At 30.8% G+C, this 19,599-nt stretch overlaps 6 protein-coding genes across 6 annotated transcripts; 4 read left to right on the top strand and 2 right to left on the bottom strand.

Annotated features, from left to right (window-relative positions):
- Positions 1–293: 293 nt before the first annotated feature.
- On the top strand, positions 294–1,688 carry OCT59_007763 (uncharacterized protein; the record flags this gene model as incomplete). Its single annotated transcript, XM_025323042.2, has 7 exons — positions 294–443; positions 523–624; positions 779–925; positions 996–1,049; positions 1,111–1,194; positions 1,299–1,405; positions 1,478–1,688. The coding sequence occupies 7 exons, from the start codon at positions 294–296 to the stop codon at positions 1,686–1,688; spliced, it is 855 nt and encodes a 284-aa protein (XP_025164671.2).
- Positions 1,689–1,761: 73 nt separating this feature from the next.
- OCT59_007762 (uncharacterized protein) lies at positions 1,762–2,672 on the top strand (the record flags this gene model as incomplete). The annotated part of the gene is made up of 3 exons (XM_066132181.1): positions 1,762–1,874; positions 1,938–2,252; positions 2,316–2,672. 3 exons carry the CDS (start codon positions 1,762–1,764, stop codon positions 2,416–2,418), a joined length of 531 nt encoding a protein of 176 aa, XP_065998907.1. The 3' UTR covers positions 2,419–2,672.
- Positions 2,673–7,975: 5,303 nt separating this feature from the next.
- OCT59_007761 (uncharacterized protein) lies at positions 7,976–8,916 on the top strand (the record flags this gene model as incomplete). Its single annotated transcript, XM_066132165.1, has 1 exon — positions 7,976–8,916. One exon carries the CDS (start codon positions 7,976–7,978, stop codon positions 8,729–8,731), a length of 756 nt encoding a protein of 251 aa, XP_065998906.1. The 3' UTR covers positions 8,732–8,916.
- Positions 8,917–12,002: 3,086 nt separating this feature from the next.
- OCT59_007760 (uncharacterized protein) lies at positions 12,003–12,982 on the bottom strand (the record flags this gene model as incomplete). The annotated part of the gene is made up of 2 exons (XM_066132162.1): positions 12,003–12,735; positions 12,826–12,982. 2 exons carry the CDS (start codon positions 12,980–12,982, stop codon positions 12,530–12,532), a joined length of 363 nt encoding a protein of 120 aa, XP_065998905.1. The 3' UTR covers positions 12,003–12,529.
- Positions 12,983–13,061: 79 nt separating this feature from the next.
- Positions 13,062–14,893, bottom strand: OCT59_007759 (uncharacterized protein; the record flags this gene model as incomplete). The annotated part of the gene is made up of 5 exons (XM_066132157.1): positions 13,062–13,251; positions 13,318–13,559; positions 13,624–14,330; positions 14,398–14,457; positions 14,539–14,893. The coding sequence occupies 5 exons, from the start codon at positions 14,891–14,893 to the stop codon at positions 13,062–13,064; spliced, it is 1,554 nt and encodes a 517-aa protein (XP_065998904.1).
- A 961-nt stretch (positions 14,894–15,854) lies between these two features.
- On the top strand, positions 15,855–17,607 carry OCT59_007758 (uncharacterized protein; the record flags this gene model as incomplete). The annotated part of the gene is made up of 2 exons (XM_025323046.2): positions 15,855–16,855; positions 17,355–17,607. The coding sequence occupies 2 exons, from the start codon at positions 15,855–15,857 to the stop codon at positions 17,605–17,607; spliced, it is 1,254 nt and encodes a 417-aa protein (XP_025164676.2).
- Positions 17,608–19,599: the final 1,992 nt, after the last annotated feature.

The following is a 19,599-nucleotide window of genomic DNA, read 5'->3' as shown; positions in this document are numbered from 1 at the left end:
GGCACAGTACAATTGTAGGTAAGTACGTACTCATGTTATATATCCAAATCAGTCAGCAAACAAATAACCTAAAAATAGAAATTTATCATCTTGAAAACAATCTATAAAAAGTCTAGAAAATCGTGTCGATTTTTTTTCAACCCAAGAGACCGCGTTGATATTATACTTTCGAAATGTTTTTTTTTTGATTTTTTATTTTTTCCACTCCATATCAACTAATTTTGTCCGTAGATCTTTACCATTTTCCGGATTTTCATATTCGATCAAACAAAAAAATATATAATATATATAAAATGTTTTGTAATATAGAACAATTTAAACATATTTTTGAAACTTTGTTATTTCAGGCTGATGAAGACAGTGGTGTTGTCTTGTTCGATTGTTCTGTAAGATTATATTGTTATGCTGACATCGATTCAATGTGCGCTGCCGAAATATTGAAGGTAAAAAATATTTTTTTCTAAGCAAGTTCACGCTTTATCATCAATTTGATCTAATATAAAATTTAACCTCTTTTAAAAGAAATTATTTTTTCGAGAACATGTTATTTGGACCCTAAAACCAATAAGATCATACGATGATCTTGATAGAAGCGATTTGAGGCCAAGTCAAAACATGAAATCGGTAATTCTTTTGTCTGATTTTCGATTTCGAATTTATACGATTAGGCTAGTTATTTATTGCCTCTCGTGACTTTTTGATATTGAAGAAATTTATCTAAATAATCATATTACCAACTCATGGATTGATTCAAAATAATGAATAAATAATTGATTAGCTACGAGCTATAATTTTATTGAATTTTGGATCAAACTTGGAGCTCGCTAGAGAGTTTGATCTAACGGAAAATCCGCACGTAAATATTTATGTAATTGATAGTCTTCACCCAGTAAATTTAACAAATCTTTATGATAGAAATTCTCATGTGAGTTAATTTATTTGTAATTTACTTTTATTTATTGTGTTAAATATTAATACTAACACAACATTATTAGATATTTATTGTTTATGATGAAGAATCAGAGGAATATCAGGAATATATAGAGAAGGTATTATAAAATCAGTTCACTGAACTTTTTCTTTCCTTTTAATTAATTTGTTGGTTTATAGGCTTTAAGAAAAGAAAGTGAAGAAGAATTACAAATTAACACTGTTTTTACAGATGATTTCGGACGTCCAATAACGTTGGATGAGGTATATTATGATGGTTAAGTTTTTGTACTTGAATCGTTAAAATTGTTACCGAATTTTGATCTTGATCTTTAAATTTGATAAATTTGATATCACTATTTATATAGTCAGATAATATCGAAACAGAACCGAAAAGACGTTATGGCACTTCAATTGCGTTAATGACATATTTTCTTGCTTCAAAGCTTTTACTTAAGGATAATGATATGTTATGGTGATTCTTTACATTATTATTTCTCTTGTTATTTAAAATTTGTTATTTACTATTTGCCTTCTTTCCAACAAGGCTAGCGATAATTGGTCATACAAGTTTATATATAACAAAAAGACTCGCTTTATTAGATTACAAAAATAATGTAGATATTTTAGATGCGGAAGTAAAAGAACTTAATGATTTGTACATGTCAAATCGTCTACATAGACACAAGGCTGTAGCAAGCGAAGCAGATGATAAACGGATTATCCCTATTTATGAATATCCTTTTCTTGTTTATTAATAATATATAAAATTAATCAAACCATTCATTACCTCCTTGACTATTTAAAATATTTACATATAATTGTGTATTAATGGGACATTGGACAGTTTATGAAAGTATACTTAATTCAGAGTATACTATTACAAAAATGAAACTTAAAGAGAATCAAGGAGAAAATTTGGATAAACTATTAAGGAATATGGGGTAAGAAATCTGTAAATTTCTTCAGAGCATATAGCATTTTAATTTATTATTTTATCTATATAGAATTTCGCACAAAATGTCGAAAGAATATTTTCCCGCCATGGACGTAGAAGTCGCGAATCGCTTAGCCGAAATGATAAATTCAGAAGGTCCAAAATATAAATTCGACATACCATTATATGATGGTTGGGCGAAATTTTATGGATATAAGCTTCCAACATTTTCTGCAAGTGATGCTGTATATGGACTAATAACCTTACTGAAAACTAAGCCGTCCGCTTCAATTGAATTTGGAGTTGAAATTCAATGGGTAAATGATTTTAATGGAAGATTTGAGTGGCTGAATAATTTTCATACTGCTCTTGATGCCTTGGACAGGTAAGGCTTGATTATTTTTAACAAATAATTTATAATTTTTATTGATAATGAAGTTTTTTTTAGTAAAAACGGATGGATACTGTTAAAGGCAGCTATTGAATTAAGGAAAAAACTACAACCACTTATTATAAATGGTGGAGCGAGAGATTATTGTTTATTTTCTTAATTTGGGATGGAGCATCTTAATCGAGGTTGTAATTGGGACTTTTTCAAGACGATTTGTTAACAAAAAAATAAATGATTTCTGTACTTATTGTAGATTTAGTTTATTATTGTCAATTTGCAAATTTCTTCATAAAAAAACCGATTTCAATAAATTTGATATCGCTACATCATTGCATTCATTTCATGTATTATTTATTGGCAAAATGAAATATATTATTTAAAATAAAGAAATTAAAGGAAATAACGTATAATTAATACAAATTTATGACAAATGAATTACATATATAATTTTCTTATAAAAAGACTTGAAAGACGCGCGAGAAATTTTTCACCAAAAAAATCGCGCATTGTTTTTAGAATAAATGAATGAATGAATCAATTAATTATGTTCTTTATATGTAAGATAAAAGACAAAAAGAAATTTCTAATTTATGATGATTTTTTTCATATGAGACGCCTTCATGATTTTTGATATAAATTATTTGACTTAATTTGACGACAATGCAATTATTACATCATTTACATGAATATAAAAAGTCAAAATAAAGTATCAATCTTTACGATCCTTAACTTACTAAAAAAATTTTTTTCCATTTTTTTATTATTTGAAGATTTTTTCAAATTAATAAAATGTTAAAACGACGTATTCATTATGACTATGAGACAATCATAAGTAATTCAGATTCGAAAGATGAAATTGAATTGCCAAAGAAACAAAAGGCTGTTGATTTTAAACTAACGTCTACCGAGCTAAAAGTCGCTGAAAGACCTGATGTTGGATTACGTGGTAAATCTGTCGATTTAAAGTGCAACTACCTTAAAATAAATACTGTAGGTTATTTGATTATTTTTTTAAAAAAAATTATTTGATCAAAACTTTCATCATAAGAAAAAAATTAATAATTAACATTACGCGGATTAGTTGCCTAACGTAGATATCCATCATTACAAATTTTCGGTTAGACCGTGTATCAAAAAACCGAAAGCGCTATTTAAAATTTTTTCTCGAATGTGTTTGGATAATGTATTTGGTCCTGTACATCCTGTTTTCGATGGGAAAGAAGCTATATATTCGCCTTCACATTTAAATATTAACGCAATTAATGAAGATGGTGAAATTTACGTAAATATGGATCAAGTTTTTATTACGATTTATCTTTTTTATTAAACGAAGTTACAAGTTACAATATAATTTTAATTAGGTTGCGCTACCACGTGATGAAAAACACGAAGAAATTCGTACTTATAACGCAAGAATTGAAAAAGTTCAAATAATCAATTTCAGATTACTTCAAGATTATATCAATGGTCAAAGTCCACTTACAGGAGAAATTTTAAACTGTAATCATGTTTTAAATATTATTATGAACTTTACTGCTCATAATATGTTCATTGTTGATATGGCAAGTGAAGATTGGTCTGATCATATGGCAAAAAATCGAGTACCTGGAGCTAACCAAGGATTTTGTCAATCAATGAGACCTGGATGGGGTAAATAAATATATAAAATAAAAGTTCAAAATTATTATGATTACTTAAAAATAATGTTGATTATTACTTCAAATTTGCTCATTTAGAAAATATGGTTATTAATGTCGATTTTCATGATCCTAATTTGAAGATTCCGGCAGAATCTTTAATAAACGTCGTTGCAAAAATACTAAATAAAACAGATGAAGAATTGTTGTCCAAGACTTTGTCTGAAGATGAAATAAAGAAATTAGAACGGGTAAAAAAAAAATCTTTTTTTGAAAAAAGATAAATCTCTAATAAATTAATTAGTAATTTTTTATGAAATTAGACTTTAACCGGACTTCAGATTAGAATTGTACATCGTGGTAACCCAAAAACAAAATATATTATCGATGGTCTTTCAAAAGAATTAACAAAAGATATCAAATTTCGAGATGATAAAGGATTTCTCGTAAAAGCTGTAGATTTCTTTCCCCGAGAATTCCAATGGCCTCTTCGTTATACGTTATTGCCCTGTTTAATTGTTAAAAAAAAATTATTTATGCCAATGGATGTTTGTGAAGTTATGCCAGGTAACAAATATTGTTGGTTTAATAATAATTGTAGTAATTATACTAATTTTATTATTATTTATAGGGCAAAAATGGGAATTTCATCCCGAAGATGATAGTATGCTTGGAATGATTAAAATTTCAACGGAGAACCAAGCCCGTTTTCAACATGTAGAATCACGCGTTAAAAATATCTTAAAATTTTTCAATACCGAGAATATTAAAGAACTCGGAATGGACATTGATAACCGCATGATGACAGTTAATGGTATTTAACGTTGTGTTTTTATATTCATTTTCTTTATTTTTTTTTTTGGAATTTACTCATAGGTTGATTGTAGGACGCGTTTTAAATCCTCCTATTATTACATGTGATGAGGGTGGACAACAAACTGAAGTACAAACTGAAAAAGGACGATGGACATTCGAAAATCAAGTCGTTAAAATTGTAAATATTTTTATGAATTAACCTTAACCCTAACCTGAAAAAGAATGTTTAATTTATTGATTACTGTAAATGTTGTAAATTAGGGAAAACCCTTAGAAAATTGGTCTTTGGTCATACTTTGTGGTGAACGCCACAATCGGTTTGATTCCATTCAAGAGTTTCTTAATCAATTGTGTAATATGTTGAATGAGATTGGCTTGGTAGATTAATTTTCGTGAAATGCTCGTGTTTATATCATATTTGTATTAACTATTTGTATTGTTTATTTAAAGAACGTGATTACTGTTCCGGAAGTTATGTACGCTAATAAACAAGGAAATATCGAGCAGGTAAATACATCTTAAATGAAATTAATGAAATTGAAGTTACGTAATTTCATTCAACATTTTAATATTTTATTAGGCATTGGCAATTGCGTATCAAAAAGCTCATATCAACAAAAAAATTTCACCACAATTAATTGTTTGTATAATGCCAACCCATTCGAAACAACTTTATTCAGAAATAAAACGCGTTTCGGACACAGTTTTAGGAATTCCAACTCAATGTATAACCGCAGATAAAGTAACTTTTAAATGGAATAAGCAGTTGTTGGCAAATATTGGATTGAAGATTAATGCAAAATTAGGAGGACATAATTGGAGTTTATCTAAGAGCGATTTGAGTTTAATAACAGAAGTTCCAGTAAGAAATCACTATATGGAAGATTAAATTATTTTTTCTAATTCCTTTTAGTAATTAATCGTCTTCTGTCTAGACTATGTTACTTGGAGCTGATATTTCTCATCCAAACGTTTTGACTAAAGTAAAGCGTAGTATTACGGGAATGTGTGGTTCCATGGATTTGTCTGCGACAACTTATATTGGCCGCAGTAGCGTTCAAAAGGAAACACATAATCCGACTATTGAGGTTCTCGAGGAATTAGTCAGTGAATTGTTATTTAACTATAAAGAAAGGAATAAAGTTCTTCCGCAAAGAATCTTATATTATAGAGCAGGCCTTACGCCAAGTCAATTCCGCGGAACTTTGAATGCTGAAATTATAAGTTTAAAAGCGGCTTTTACTAAAACTTATGAGAAAAACATGCCAAAATTGACATTCATAATTGCTGAGAAAAGTAATCATACAAGGTAATAATAAGTAAACCAATATATTATAATTAAAAGAATTTTAATGGTTTTATTCCTTTTTTTTTCTTCTAGGTTTTTGCCAGACAATCCTCAAGATGCAGATAGATTCGGAAATTGTCAACCTGGAACCGTTGTGGACAAAGGGATTGTATTCGAGAAGGAATTCGATTTTTGTAAGTAATAATAAACATATGAAATTAGATAACTTTAGGGCGCTGATTTTTATTTTTATTTTTATTTTTATTTTTATTTTTATTTTGGAAATAGACCTTCAATCTCACCCTGGAATAAATTCCAAGGCTCGACCTACGCATTATCACGTTCTTTATGATGAGAATAACTTCAATTCTGATCTTATTCAATCATTGACTTATCACCTTTGTTATTTGTCCGCAACGTTAGTAAATATTTTTATAAAATATCACAATCATTTATTAATATCTATTTACATTACATCATTTATTTTCTTATAGATGCACTCATGCAATTTCTTTCGTCCCACCAATCGCTTATGCTCGTAATATTGCAGAACGGGCTCGAATGTATGCAACAGCCGCAAATACCGACTTAATCAGTCAATTCGAAGCTATGGATATTGACGATGAAATAGAAACTAAAGATAACGAGAATCAAAGTTTCATTGAAATTGAAAATGGATCTAATAAAGAACCAGATTATTTATTTCCATCTGTTTCTAGTAAGTTGACTAATATGATGTATTTTGCATAGGACATTTACAACTTATGAAAGTGATACAGTAATATTCTTAATTATGTAAAAATTATTGGAAGTATTTTATTAAAGTTCTCTAATAAATAAAAATCCTTGGTAAGCGATAAATAATAATTGAATGATTTTTTTAAATAATCCAAAGTATATTGAAATATGTTTGTATCATTTACATAATGGAAACGGAGACGAAATTCATTATTAACTAGAGCTCATTTTTTTAATTTTTTACGTATTGGAGATTTTAAAAATTATTATTGTATAAACAGTATACGTGAAAGAAATTTCTTTTCTTTTGCAAAAACGCTGGCTCTGTATGCTTGTTTTGTTTTATTATTATTACGAATGATCTGTATTAATATTTTTGACCCGGCGCTATTTAAGCTGGTTTTTTAAAGTATATTTTATTTATTGTCCTCTTGAACAAAGACAAAAGAGAATAATGAAAGACGAAATTTCTCATATTAATTTTTAAGTGGATAGTGATTTCTTTCATTAGTACTGTAGTAATTATTTAAATGATCACTTTAAAAGTAGTATTTTAATAAAGTTTGTTATTGCAAAAAAATATTTCCTTTTGTTAGAAAAAAAATGTTATTTTTAATAACTAACAATCTAGAATGGATTATTTGTTAACAATAAGTGTGAATAAAATATTAGATTTAAATTTACATAGTAATCTAGTAAAATTACACCGTCACATTGCAGTAAAAATTAAAATATTAACTAATGAGATTATAATGTTATTATCCTTTCATGCTTAATGTTAATATGTAGAATAATTTAGGAATATTCTATTTATTAAAACATTTTTACATAATGCCTTTCAGTTTATTTTTAATACGTATACTGCGCCATAATTGTTTATACAGGATATTATTAACCATGGCTATTTTATTTTTAGAGTCTCTTTCATTTTCTAATGACAAACTTCATGTCATACAATATCAACTCTAATGGATTGGAATCTGGATTAAACGAAACTTATAAAGTACCTCTTCCTCATAATAAGAAAACAACGATCTTTTCAATCTTTCATGTATGATTTTGTCATATATCATAATTTAATTAATTTATATATTTGGAAAATTCCTTTGTCTCTCAAATTGCACAACAGCAAACCTGCATATAATGTGATACAGCTAATTTATTATATATATATGCGTTATTTACACACACACATGGTTTCAAAAAAAAAAAACATTTTTCAAAAGATAAAAGTTACAATGAAGAATTTTATCTCAATACTTGCACTCATTTTAACTTTCAACAATTTCGTTTTCGTATCAGGGTCATTGTTGGAATGGAGAAGAGATGAATTGCTTGGTATTCGAACATTACCTGCTAGTAATTCAACTTTGGCGGAGAGAGCTATCTGCCCAGGAGGGTTTATTGATTGTTTAAATGGTGGTTGTTGTCCTAGAGGCTCAAAGTGTATAGCTGACAACAAATGCAGCATTCGCTGCACTCCAGGTGCTCCACTTTGCAACGGCGGTTGCTGCCTGTTTGGTCAAGTTTGTGGTGGAAAATTTTGTGTAGCAGGAACAAAACCCAAAGCACCAAAACCACCTCCACCAGCAGAAAAGAAAGCTCCCCCACCTCCACCAAAAGAAAAGAAAGCTCCCCCACCGCCACCAAAAGAAGAGAAAGCTCCCCCACCGCCACCAAAAGAAGAGAAAGCTCCCCCACCGCCACCAAAAGAAGTGAAAGCTCCCTCACCATTACCAAAAGAACCGCAACCAAAAAAACAAGACTTACCAAGTGCACCACCGCCACCACCTCTTCCATCGTTTTCACCAGCACCACCACCACCATCATCGCCACCATCACCCCCAAAATCACCTTCATCAACTAAAGCACCCATCAAAACACCCAATAGCAGCGTTGCAGGAAGCCTCGCCAGCAGTGGGTCGACATTTGGATCAGCATTTGGTTCAACATTAGTCTACTCAACTGTTTTAGTTTACCTTAATTTAATATAACTTTAAATTTGTGCGTGTAACATTTCGCGATTTAATTACATGTTGATCATGTTCACTATAAATAAATATAATATAATAAATACATATTATACATAGTAATATATATATGGCAATCAATAGTTTAGAATATCAAGGCTGTACCGCAGTAGTAATAAAAATTCATGATTTTTTGTACAAATTAATCCATCCTGTTACACTTTTGAGCCATAATGCTAAAAAATTTTGTTCACTTTTCACATTTTTTTTTATTATAAGAAATACATACTAATATTGATTAGGATAAGTGAGATTGGGTATCAATTATTAATATTGTTCTCTCTGAAGTGTACAGTATCAGAAATTGTCCTAAAAAAGAAATGTGCAATATAAAAAATTTCAAAAATAGGATTTTATGATTTTGTTTCATATTTTATTTTTATCTGAATGTCCAGTTATAAGGGTTTTTTTTCGCATTAAACTTGGCAGAAACAACGATAGCGAATTTAATAACTTTTAGACAAATATAGGTAAATAATAAATTATGGAAAATTCCAAATTTCTAATTAACTTCTATATAAAGAAATTTTTTCGGAAATTACTCGACGATAATAAATTTTGTGCGACAAACAAATCTTTATGCATTACAGATACAAATTTTTATTTGTCATTGAGATTGATTTTCATTGTTAAAATTAAGAGAGACCAACAAAGAATTATAAAAAAAATCAATAAAATATTGCATTTTTCAGCTGAAAGATTTATGTAGAATTTTTTTTTTCTCGAAAAAAGGAAGATTGGCGGTAAATATTTTTTTTTTTCACAATTTGTGTACATCATACATTATATTTAGATTTCAATTCCATGTGAACTTTATTTGGCAATTTTTGAATGAACATTACTGCGTATGCTGCGCATGCTGTGGTGATATGATGAAATAGAATAAGCAGCTTACTCCGGGGTAATTTAAAATTAAACGAATAATAATTGTAACACATTGTGACACAAAATTGATATTTCTAACCCGGAATTGGGAAATAAATAGGAATTTGTTAAATAGTTTAAACGGAAAATATGATGATATGATCCTCTCATTTTACCCATACACAATATAAACATAATAAATTATTATTTATCCATTGCATAATGAAGTATTATTATATTCTCTGCGAGCTTTTAACATTGTAGTAATCATTAATTATTAAGATAATTTTAACGGATGAATAAAAGAATGCGATTTAAATTTCGTACAATAGTCATGATTTAAGACATAGGATAATATATATATATATATATATATTTTCGTTTATAATCGGTTTATTTTGTTTAATCTTGTCATCAGGTTCTTCACTACCGGACGTTCCGATATTTTTTTATCACGTGAATTTGGTGTGATGCCAAATTTACGTGATAGTCGCTAAATTTAATTTTGGAGTTTTTATTTTTGTACTATTGTTTCATGATATTGTTCACAACAAAAAATTTTCAATCTTTTTCATCCGATGCTTGAAATCTTTTTTTACTTCAAAATATAGTATCCATCCGTTATAGGAAATCATGGTATTCAAAATTTTTATGAATAAAAGGTAGTTTTTATTCGAACAAATTTGTTTTCTTTATAAATCGATTACAACCTTTATACAAAAAAAAATCCAGTGATCTATTATAATGTTAAAATAAGAAAGAAAAATCGTACTAACTAATTAAATGCTGATACGAGTAACATGAATACCATATGTCTATGTACAGTATATAAGAAATATCTCGGTTTTCTTCAGAGTTTAGATAATCAGTCTAATTGCCAGCATTATATTGAATATTGAGATCTTTTTTAGTAAATCTTTTGTAATTCATGAATCATCCCTTTGACTATTTCATGAGTAATATCAACATTGGCATATAATGCCTTAAAAATAAATTTAAATAAATTTTGTTAATATCAATCAAATAAGATTTTCTTTTTTTAAAAAAAAAATCAAAAATTTACATAAATTACTTCGTTTTCACCGTCTTTGATGCTGGTATCTAGGGTTACAATGGGTAGTAGTAAAAATCCTTGTAGCGAATTAGTTGCTCAAATCTGCATTTATATAATATAAAAAATCTTGTGATTTAGAGTATATTAGGAATAGATAATGTTTTTTTGTGATAACGATTATGCAATTTAGTATGTCTTGAAGAATATTATATCAACAATTTGCTATAAAGATTTTATCAATTACTTCACATAACGTAGGAATGTAGGATTTAAACATATATTCTTCATAATTGGTTGAATGTATGGCTAATAAAAGGAGAACACAGTAAATTAATATTTAATATTTAATATTAAATATTACTATATTAAAAAAGTATATCATGCCTTTAATTTAGTTTTTATGTATTTAATTTAGATTAAATAAATTTGAAAATTTTGAATCAATGGTAAAATTACATACATACTATATAACAAAATGCAAAATCTGAATTCAAATTTACATATATTAAACACATATTTCAAAGATTAATTTCAAAATGAAATTCAAGAAACATTATTTGATTCTTCTTTTTTTGATGATGATAATAATAATAGTGATTATAATAATGATGAAAAGAGTTATGATCAAAATGAGGACAATATGGAAGCAAGGTAGGATGATGCTACTGAGGCAGTTAATAATAATTTGGAAATTTCACAATAAATTAATATTATAAATAAAGAATTAAAAAAACTATTTCAAACAGAAGTTAAAGTAGTAATTAATATTCCTCTACCACTACTAGTAGATTACAATTTTCAAGAATTTAATATGGAAGAAATGTTAGATAGAACTTTTTATTTAAAACATAAAATACATTGATTTTATAATAAGTAAATTTTATATTTTTTTTTTTGAGTATTGCTAAATATTACTAGTGGTGATCATCATCATACGTAAACTATTTTTTGAATTTTCGAAATTTTTAACTGAGTTATTATTCTAATTATAATATAAATATCATCACTATATAAATTTATGAGTAGAACAAGTTTTCTTAGATTATAATCGGGTGATATGTGTATAATATATGTAAGGTCAGGCGAGTTACCAAAGGTAACCGATCTTGAGGGGAAAACGAATTAGAATTTAGGAATAGAAATTTCGTCATGTATCATGGGCTACGTTCCGAACTTTGTATTTATTTTTCGCATGTATTAATAAAAAATTTTCTTGGCAAAAGTGATCGGCGTGAACATTGTTCACGCGCACGTGATTTTTTTTTTTATATCAAACATGTTAAGGGTTATGAAGACCGTGACATTTGATCAAGCTACTGTCCAAAAAGAGCATGGTCGCCGTTCAGATTGTCTTCACTATCTCGCAAACACAAAAGCAAATACGATAGATAATGTATGGGGATAATAACAGATGCTGTAAAATGATATTTTGCTAGACAGTGATGAAAAACCGTCGTTCAAGTTATTGAATCCCTTATTTGTTGCGTACTAAGATGAAAATATGAAAGACAAGGCAGAGGTTATGTTATATGTTACTGGAAGAGGCACAGAAGCAATGAAAGCTGGGAGGAATCGAAGAGAATGAAAAGGTAAAGTCATAGAGTAATCTCGCGGAGGAATAGGTAGGTTAATGGGATAGAAACGTAGTAATTTAGCGATGTAGTAGGACTCCCTTTAAAGCATGTCATATATTTCGCTTTCTAAGCATTTCTTTATGTATTTTACGTATCTAAAAAATTAATAAAGTTTGCCCGCATTAACGCATCAAATTTATGATTAAACGCTAAATAAAATTTATCGTATTTATTTATGATTTATATCTTATAGACTAGAACATTGCAAAATTACACTTGAGAAAGATATCGATCAATATCTCTATTGACGTTCGCAAATCCTGTTACTACCGAAATGTAATCGGGATTAATCTCAACATCTCTATTTCTTAATTTTTTAATCTTCATTTCCACTTCCTCATCAGCTCCATTTTTGCATGTAATCCATATGAATATTATTACTACATTCAAGTTATTTGGTATATTTGATTTCAATTCTGGCCAAATCCCAGAAAAAAAAGCTCCTTCAGAATCTGAATGTCCTTCCTTATCAAAGGTGATCTGAATTGGTGCAATATACAACATACCTGTCTTGTATAAGGCCAGTAATCCGTCTATTGACTTTTGGTTCCATTTACGTGGCAAATAAAACGTACATGTCCCCCCACTCAAAGAAAAATTAATATCTTCTACACCAGAAAAAAACTGATGACTATCGACCTTAAATCCTATTGAATTTGCCATAATTCCGTTCTAACAAATGCTAGCAATGCATGCCTTTTCAATTATAAATCCCTTTACCGATGGATTGTTCTTGAATGACTTAATCCAATTTATGTCTATCCATTCTGTCCTTTCCATAAAGGTAATTTGCCATGCAATCCCGTGCTAACCCACAAACGTAATAGCATTTTCCATTGTCAACGTAGAAGAAGCGATGATCGTAATCATTATGCCCATAGCCATCTGTAGGATCTTTATTTGTCAGAAATGATGTCATCAACTTGACATGACTATGTAAATAGAGAAGTCAGTTTTCATACAGTGCGCTAATCACAAAACAAACTAAGAATACATACAGTTCCCATCTATTGCTACTTGATATAATGTCTGAAAAGTTCATCATTGGCTCTTTTATCTTTGATGTTAATTGTTGGTCTAAATACTCCCATGCATCTTTAAAGTTCTTGTGATCTGATTCTAACAAAAACTTTAGGAAGAGCGGAATTTTTCCAGTGATATCTTCGATTTGTCTTATCTGTTGTTCATCCATTGCTGGTAAATCGGAATTGTGCTTATTCCACCATTCTTTCATCTCCCCCTAAATAAATATTACATTAAATACACAGAACGTTCACAATATAAAGAAGATTTCTTATTCTTACCTCATCAAACCCTCCAAAAAGCTTGATCTTCAATTCTCCGGTCTGCTTTGCCATAAGATGCAACATCGTCTTGTTGTTAGCCGAAGAACTCATAATATAAAAGTGGTTATCGACCATTTTATCAAGATTTTCTCGAATTTGCCGTTTCTTTTCTAAGCTAATCCCGGTGTTATCTCCTTCGTCCAGAGCATTCATTTGGTCTACGATGAAATATAACTTTTCCTCCAATGATTTGCAAAATTTTATGATGTGACAAAAATCTTCACAGGCATTTATTTCACTTATTTTCACATCATCATTTTCGTAAGTAAGAAATAAGGCAAGTTTAATGTATTCAACTGGATCAACAGCCAATTGGCGACAATCAGGAAGAAATACAACACGCCTTCTTGTTCGGAAAAGAAAACATGCAATGGCTGTAAGGATATACGACTTGCCATATCCGACAGTACCATAAATAAATAATTTCATATAACTACGAGGCCGAAGTTTGTTAATGTCTTCTAGAACCTGCTCAAATTTCGTTCTTCCCATGAAGATGAAAGAGCCATCATGGTCAATATCAAATCTATCTATTGGTAATTTTTCGCCAAGGTATGGATATGGTAACGAAAGGAAATTTTTAGGATCTGAGTAAATAGTTTCATTCTCGTCGAGTTTCATTATGTCCTCCATGATTCTACGGGCGGTAGAAATTATATTCGGATCTAATAAAATAAATGTGTATGTTAAAACAGTGATGTTTAGTCTTAGTTGAACCCTAAAATTACACACCTGCTAGTTTCACCCTTTTACTATTTTGATCCTCGTCCGAATTTTCCAGTGGTCGCTTTCCTTTTTCCGATCGAATAAAAAATAAGATGTGAGATAACGCGAATTTCTTGTTCGAGAGGTAAACCATTGGGAGACACTTACCAGTGGTGGCGGGCGAAGATGGTGGTTGCACGATTATGTGAATGTGCTCCTTTGGAGGAGGTTCTTTGAATGTTAAATCAATGTGCCAAGTTTCGTCCAATCTCTCACCGCTAAATTCTTCTTTAACATCGAGATCTACACGATGATTTTCCAGAAGTCTTTCGTACTTGTCGTTATTTCTGGTAGGGATCTCGACCTTCCATAGCTTGATTTTTTTGTCGTTATTTACTCCAATACTTGCAAAGTAATCCTTATCATCTTCCCAAATGGCCTTCTTTAATTCTGTAAAGTCTACGTATTTTCCGATTTCAAAATTGAAAGTAACACCATTACCTAAAATGAAACAGCCAACCATGATGTATCTGAGTCTACGGATGTAAGTGAGAAAGATCTTAAAACATTTTCTAAGGTTTGGGGGACGTTGTATATATAAAAAGACGTGCAATCACTTTGAGTCATGATACGATACGATGCATACCTTTTTCCATGGTGACTATCCGCCGAATCATTTTTGATCAAACCACTTAATCGATTTGACATTTTTCTGGTGTTATCGGTATCACGTTATGACGAAATATAACAGCAAATTACTCTTATTTGACCTCAGACCCTCAAACAACAGGCCGGTTCATACCGGCATTTTCGTGTGAATTTTTACAATAATAAAACGAAAAAAGTTTCATCAGAACAAATCCGGATATTTATATAAAATTTTTGTTGATCTGACTAATGTGTGCAACGGAAAAATAATGCGCAGAATACTGCCGACACAACTTTTTTTCTTACTCAAGCCGTAATATTTTTCTCCGAAAGAAGCATTGACGAAGAATTATTGAAGTTTCGGACGAGGCTTACAATGAATATTTCTGTTGTAGCTGTGCATTTGCGAGGAAGCGACCCAGAGCCTGCAGAGCTAATATCAATTTTTTTGTTCAGAAATTTCTAGAACGTTATTAGGCGGAGAATATAAACTTTCGGTGAGTTTCACTAAGATCAATACTGTTAATTTACTTCTGACTATGGCGTGTTCTATGCATAACTGACGACCATTCCAGAATATCGATGTTGGGGACAAATAAAATCGGACTAGAGTTAGAATATCGTGTTAGTATATAGATAGCTTAGCCTTAGATGAACGAAACACCGGCAGGCATTAGTGTAGAAACTTTGTAAAACAAGTTTATGTATTACGAATCTTGTGATTTATTTTTTACATCAATAAATCAGTAATTCCGATGAGGATATTACCTCGTTTTTTTATCTATGCTAACGAACTTTTGAATTATTCCATCTTATATAAAAAATTATTATCGAACATGCAATCCACTGATTCATTGAGAGAATTAAATGCCAAGCTCCTAGCTGAGATCGCCAAACTTAGGAAAGAGAATGCTGAGATTCCTGAACTTAGAGAGAAGTTACTAAGATTTGCTGAGGTTGAGGCTGAGAACGCGAAGCTGAGGCAAATTATTGAAGAGAATGCAAGGCGTGATTCTGAGAATGCTGAACTCAAGTCTAGAGTCGGAGAGCTTGAGGCTAGACTTGCATTATTAGAACAGAGTTCAGCAGTGGATGGGATGGCGTTGTCATTTGGTCAGACACAAAACGGTGAAGAAGCGATACCAGTGGTGATGGTACCAACTGTTGATGTACCCGATTCTGTGATAGACCAACTCAGTAATGAAGTAGGACGAGTACCTAGTGACCTTGATGGTAACGATGAGAAAATGGTCGATTTCTTGGATGAGGCGTATAAGAAAAGCATTAGCAATGAGATTAGAGAGAAGAGGCGGGAAAAGAAGCAGAGAGATCAAGAGGCACTCGTAATTTCTCAGAATGTGACTAAAATTTCTGAGCAAGACGAGCAAGAATTATCACAATCTTATGAGGCCAGTTCTGAGAACATAAGATCAGCATCTTGCATCTTATCAAAGCAACCGCAAGTTAATGCATCCAAATTAGCATGTAATCTTGAAAACCGTGAAGATTCTTCACGATTGGAGTCATGTGATGTGGAGGAACTTAAATCCGATCAGTATGATGAAGTTATTGCCAAGTTGGATAAAAATATAATTGTGGAACAGGAGTTAAAGCAACAGTTATCGTCACCTGCACATACAACTACGTTGGATCAAACTTTAGAAGGACAGGATCCATCTTCAGATACCGCACAAAATATAGTTTGCATGTTCAGGAAAGCTAATAAGCTTGGTCAAGAAGCAATTTTATACTGGTACTACTTTATAGAAAAATATGACGAAAGGATTGATAACCTTGTTGCCGGTGGAGTTAAGAAAAAAACTGCAACATTTCACTGGTCAGAATAGTCCATTTCGGCAAAATTTTAAATTGCCGAATGTTGGACGAAATTCGGTCTGACCTTAGCCGATCAGTACCAAAAAAATTGGCAACTAATTTTATGGACGATCCAATTACTCCTATAGGTTTCAGTACGAATAATCAGTGTTAATTCTCTATGGTGGACATTACTCCTATAATAAGGTTCGGTGCGTGCTGGCGTTAATTCCCTATGATGGATATTACTCCTATGAGGTTCAGTACGTGTAAATGGAGTTAGTTCTCTTTGTACGGTTACATTACGAATTGGTGGTACCATCCTGCTTTGTTGGTACAAACTGGATGGTATCATTAATAAACGAAATAGCCCATTATCTTCTAAAGTTTCTGGTATCAACGTTTGTTTTTGGGATTTGGTAGAGCCGGAAGCTGCAGATTCTTGCTGTTTCATCACTTGCTTTTAGGTTTTGGTAAAGCCGGAAGCTGCGAATTCTTGCTGTTTTGTCACTTGCTTTTAGGTTCGAAGCTGCAGATTCTTGTTGTTTCAACGTTTGCTTTTGGGTTTTAGTAGAGCTGGAAGCTGCAGATTCTTGTTGTTTCGACGTTTGCTTTTGGGTTCTGGTAGAGCCAGAAGCTATGAATTCCTGTTGTTTTGACAATTGCTTTTGGGTTTTGATAGAACCGGAAGCTGCAGATTCTTGTTATTTCGATATCGACGTTTGTTTGGAAGAATCAGAACTTGCAGATTCCTGTGCTGAAGTTTGTTTGTGAGACTCTTGACGAATTTTTTCGACACTTTTTTTCCAGATCATTTCATTCTTTATAGTAGATTTTAATAAACAGAAGAATAGTAAAATTACTTTGCTGAAATCTTCAAATTTGCCACAATATTTTAATGATACATTTTCAACATCTTCACGACGACATCACGATTTTTTTGAAGATATCGCGACAATATAGTTATGATAGTCTTAACGATACCTTTCCAACATCTTCGTGATATTAAAATCGGTAACATTTTGATATCAGAACGATATCATATTGATTTCGTAATTTAATATCGCGAAGATGTTGGAAAGGTATCGTTAAGACTATCATAACTATATCATCGCGATATCTTCAAAAAAATCGTGATGTCGTCGTGAAGATGTTACGATGATGTTGAAAATGTATCGTTATGATTATCAAACCGTATTGTTACGATATCATTTAAAAATCGTGATGTTATCGTGAAGATGTTGCGATGATGTTGAAAATGTATCGATATAATTATCAAACCGTATTGTTACGATATCATTTAAAAATCGTGATGTTATCGTGAAGATGTTACGATGATGTTGAAAATGTATCGATATAATTATCAAACCGTATTGTTACGATATCATTTAAAAATCGTGATGTTATCGTGAAGATGTTGCGATGATGTTGAAAATGTATCGATATAATTATCAAACCGTATTGTTACGATATCATTTAAAAATATTATTTCATTTAAAAATATTATTAAGATATCAGGACGACATTTACACAGTATCAAGATGATATTTGACAAGAATTTTGGGTCATGAAAAAATTGTGAACCGTAGGTACTAGTACATTCAATAATTTTTATTAATTGATAATGCCGTATATATTATTAATATGCAATTATGATGGTCAAAATGAAAAATAAAAACAACGTATCGATATCATTGTTATTACAGCTTGAAGTAGTCACGTTCCGTCATTATTGATTCACAATTGTTGAATTGATAAGTATTGCGAAGTTTAATCGTACTTGGTAAATTATGTAGGCGCATCCCTCTCTAGTAACATAAAACAATGCGACAATATCGGTATGACAATAATATTATAAATGTTGAATTGATGTAAGTTTCCTGATTACGACGCACCTGGTAAATTACTTCTCTCTCCGACGGTTAACATAAGACACTAATATTATACCAAATACTGAATTGACAAGAGTCTGTATTACATACAACGCAAGTTTCTGCAAAATTAAAGATAAGTACCTGGTAAATTAGACATCTCTCTCTCCAGATGGTTAACTGTTATGACACTAATATTGTATTGAAACTTTGTGACAATTGTTAAATTAATAAGTACACGGATTATGGTGCAAGTTTCTGCAAAATTAAAGATACGATCGTACCTGGTAAATTAGACACATCTCTCTCTCCCCGGATGGTTAACATAAACCAACGTGATGATATCGTTATAACATAATGGAGTAGTTACGCACAACATTATCGGATTTCGTCACAAATATTAAATACTACTAGGATTCACCTGTTAACTACATTAGCAGTTAATGGTTAAAACCTAAACTTGAAATAAAGTAAAAATTTAATTATTTAAATTTTTTCTTGATGTTATTCTTGAACATGCAACATATAGTTGTCCATGAGAAAATACAGGAGTTGAAGATACAAACCAACCTAATTAAATGATAGTTCTTAAGATTTATTAAAGTCATTGCAAATGCTGGTTGTTAATCCTAAAAAAGATGCATAAATTAAAGTACTGCATTTATAGAAATCAAACGAAATTTTTTTTTAAAATAAAAATTGGTCTCGTAACACTTGACCAAGATTTTCAACCTTAAGAATCAAAAAATGCAATAAGTGGGTTGAGCTTATCCGGCGGGGCCTACCTCATTGTCAGTCCCCTAGGTCGTCAGCCATTAGCACCCAACTGCCTACGACCAACGATACATCACCACTACCTTCCGATACCACAACATCCCAAGTATTACATAGGAGC

The sequence above is a fragment of the Rhizophagus irregularis genome, chromosome 15 (genome assembly GCF_026210795.1).
Source record: "Rhizophagus irregularis chromosome 15, complete sequence".
Classification (NCBI taxonomy): Eukaryota; Fungi; Glomeromycota; class Glomeromycetes; order Glomerales; family Glomeraceae; genus Rhizophagus; species Rhizophagus irregularis.
The sequence above is the reverse complement of the archived record's forward strand: the minus strand, read 5'-3'. Positions and strand labels throughout refer to the sequence as shown.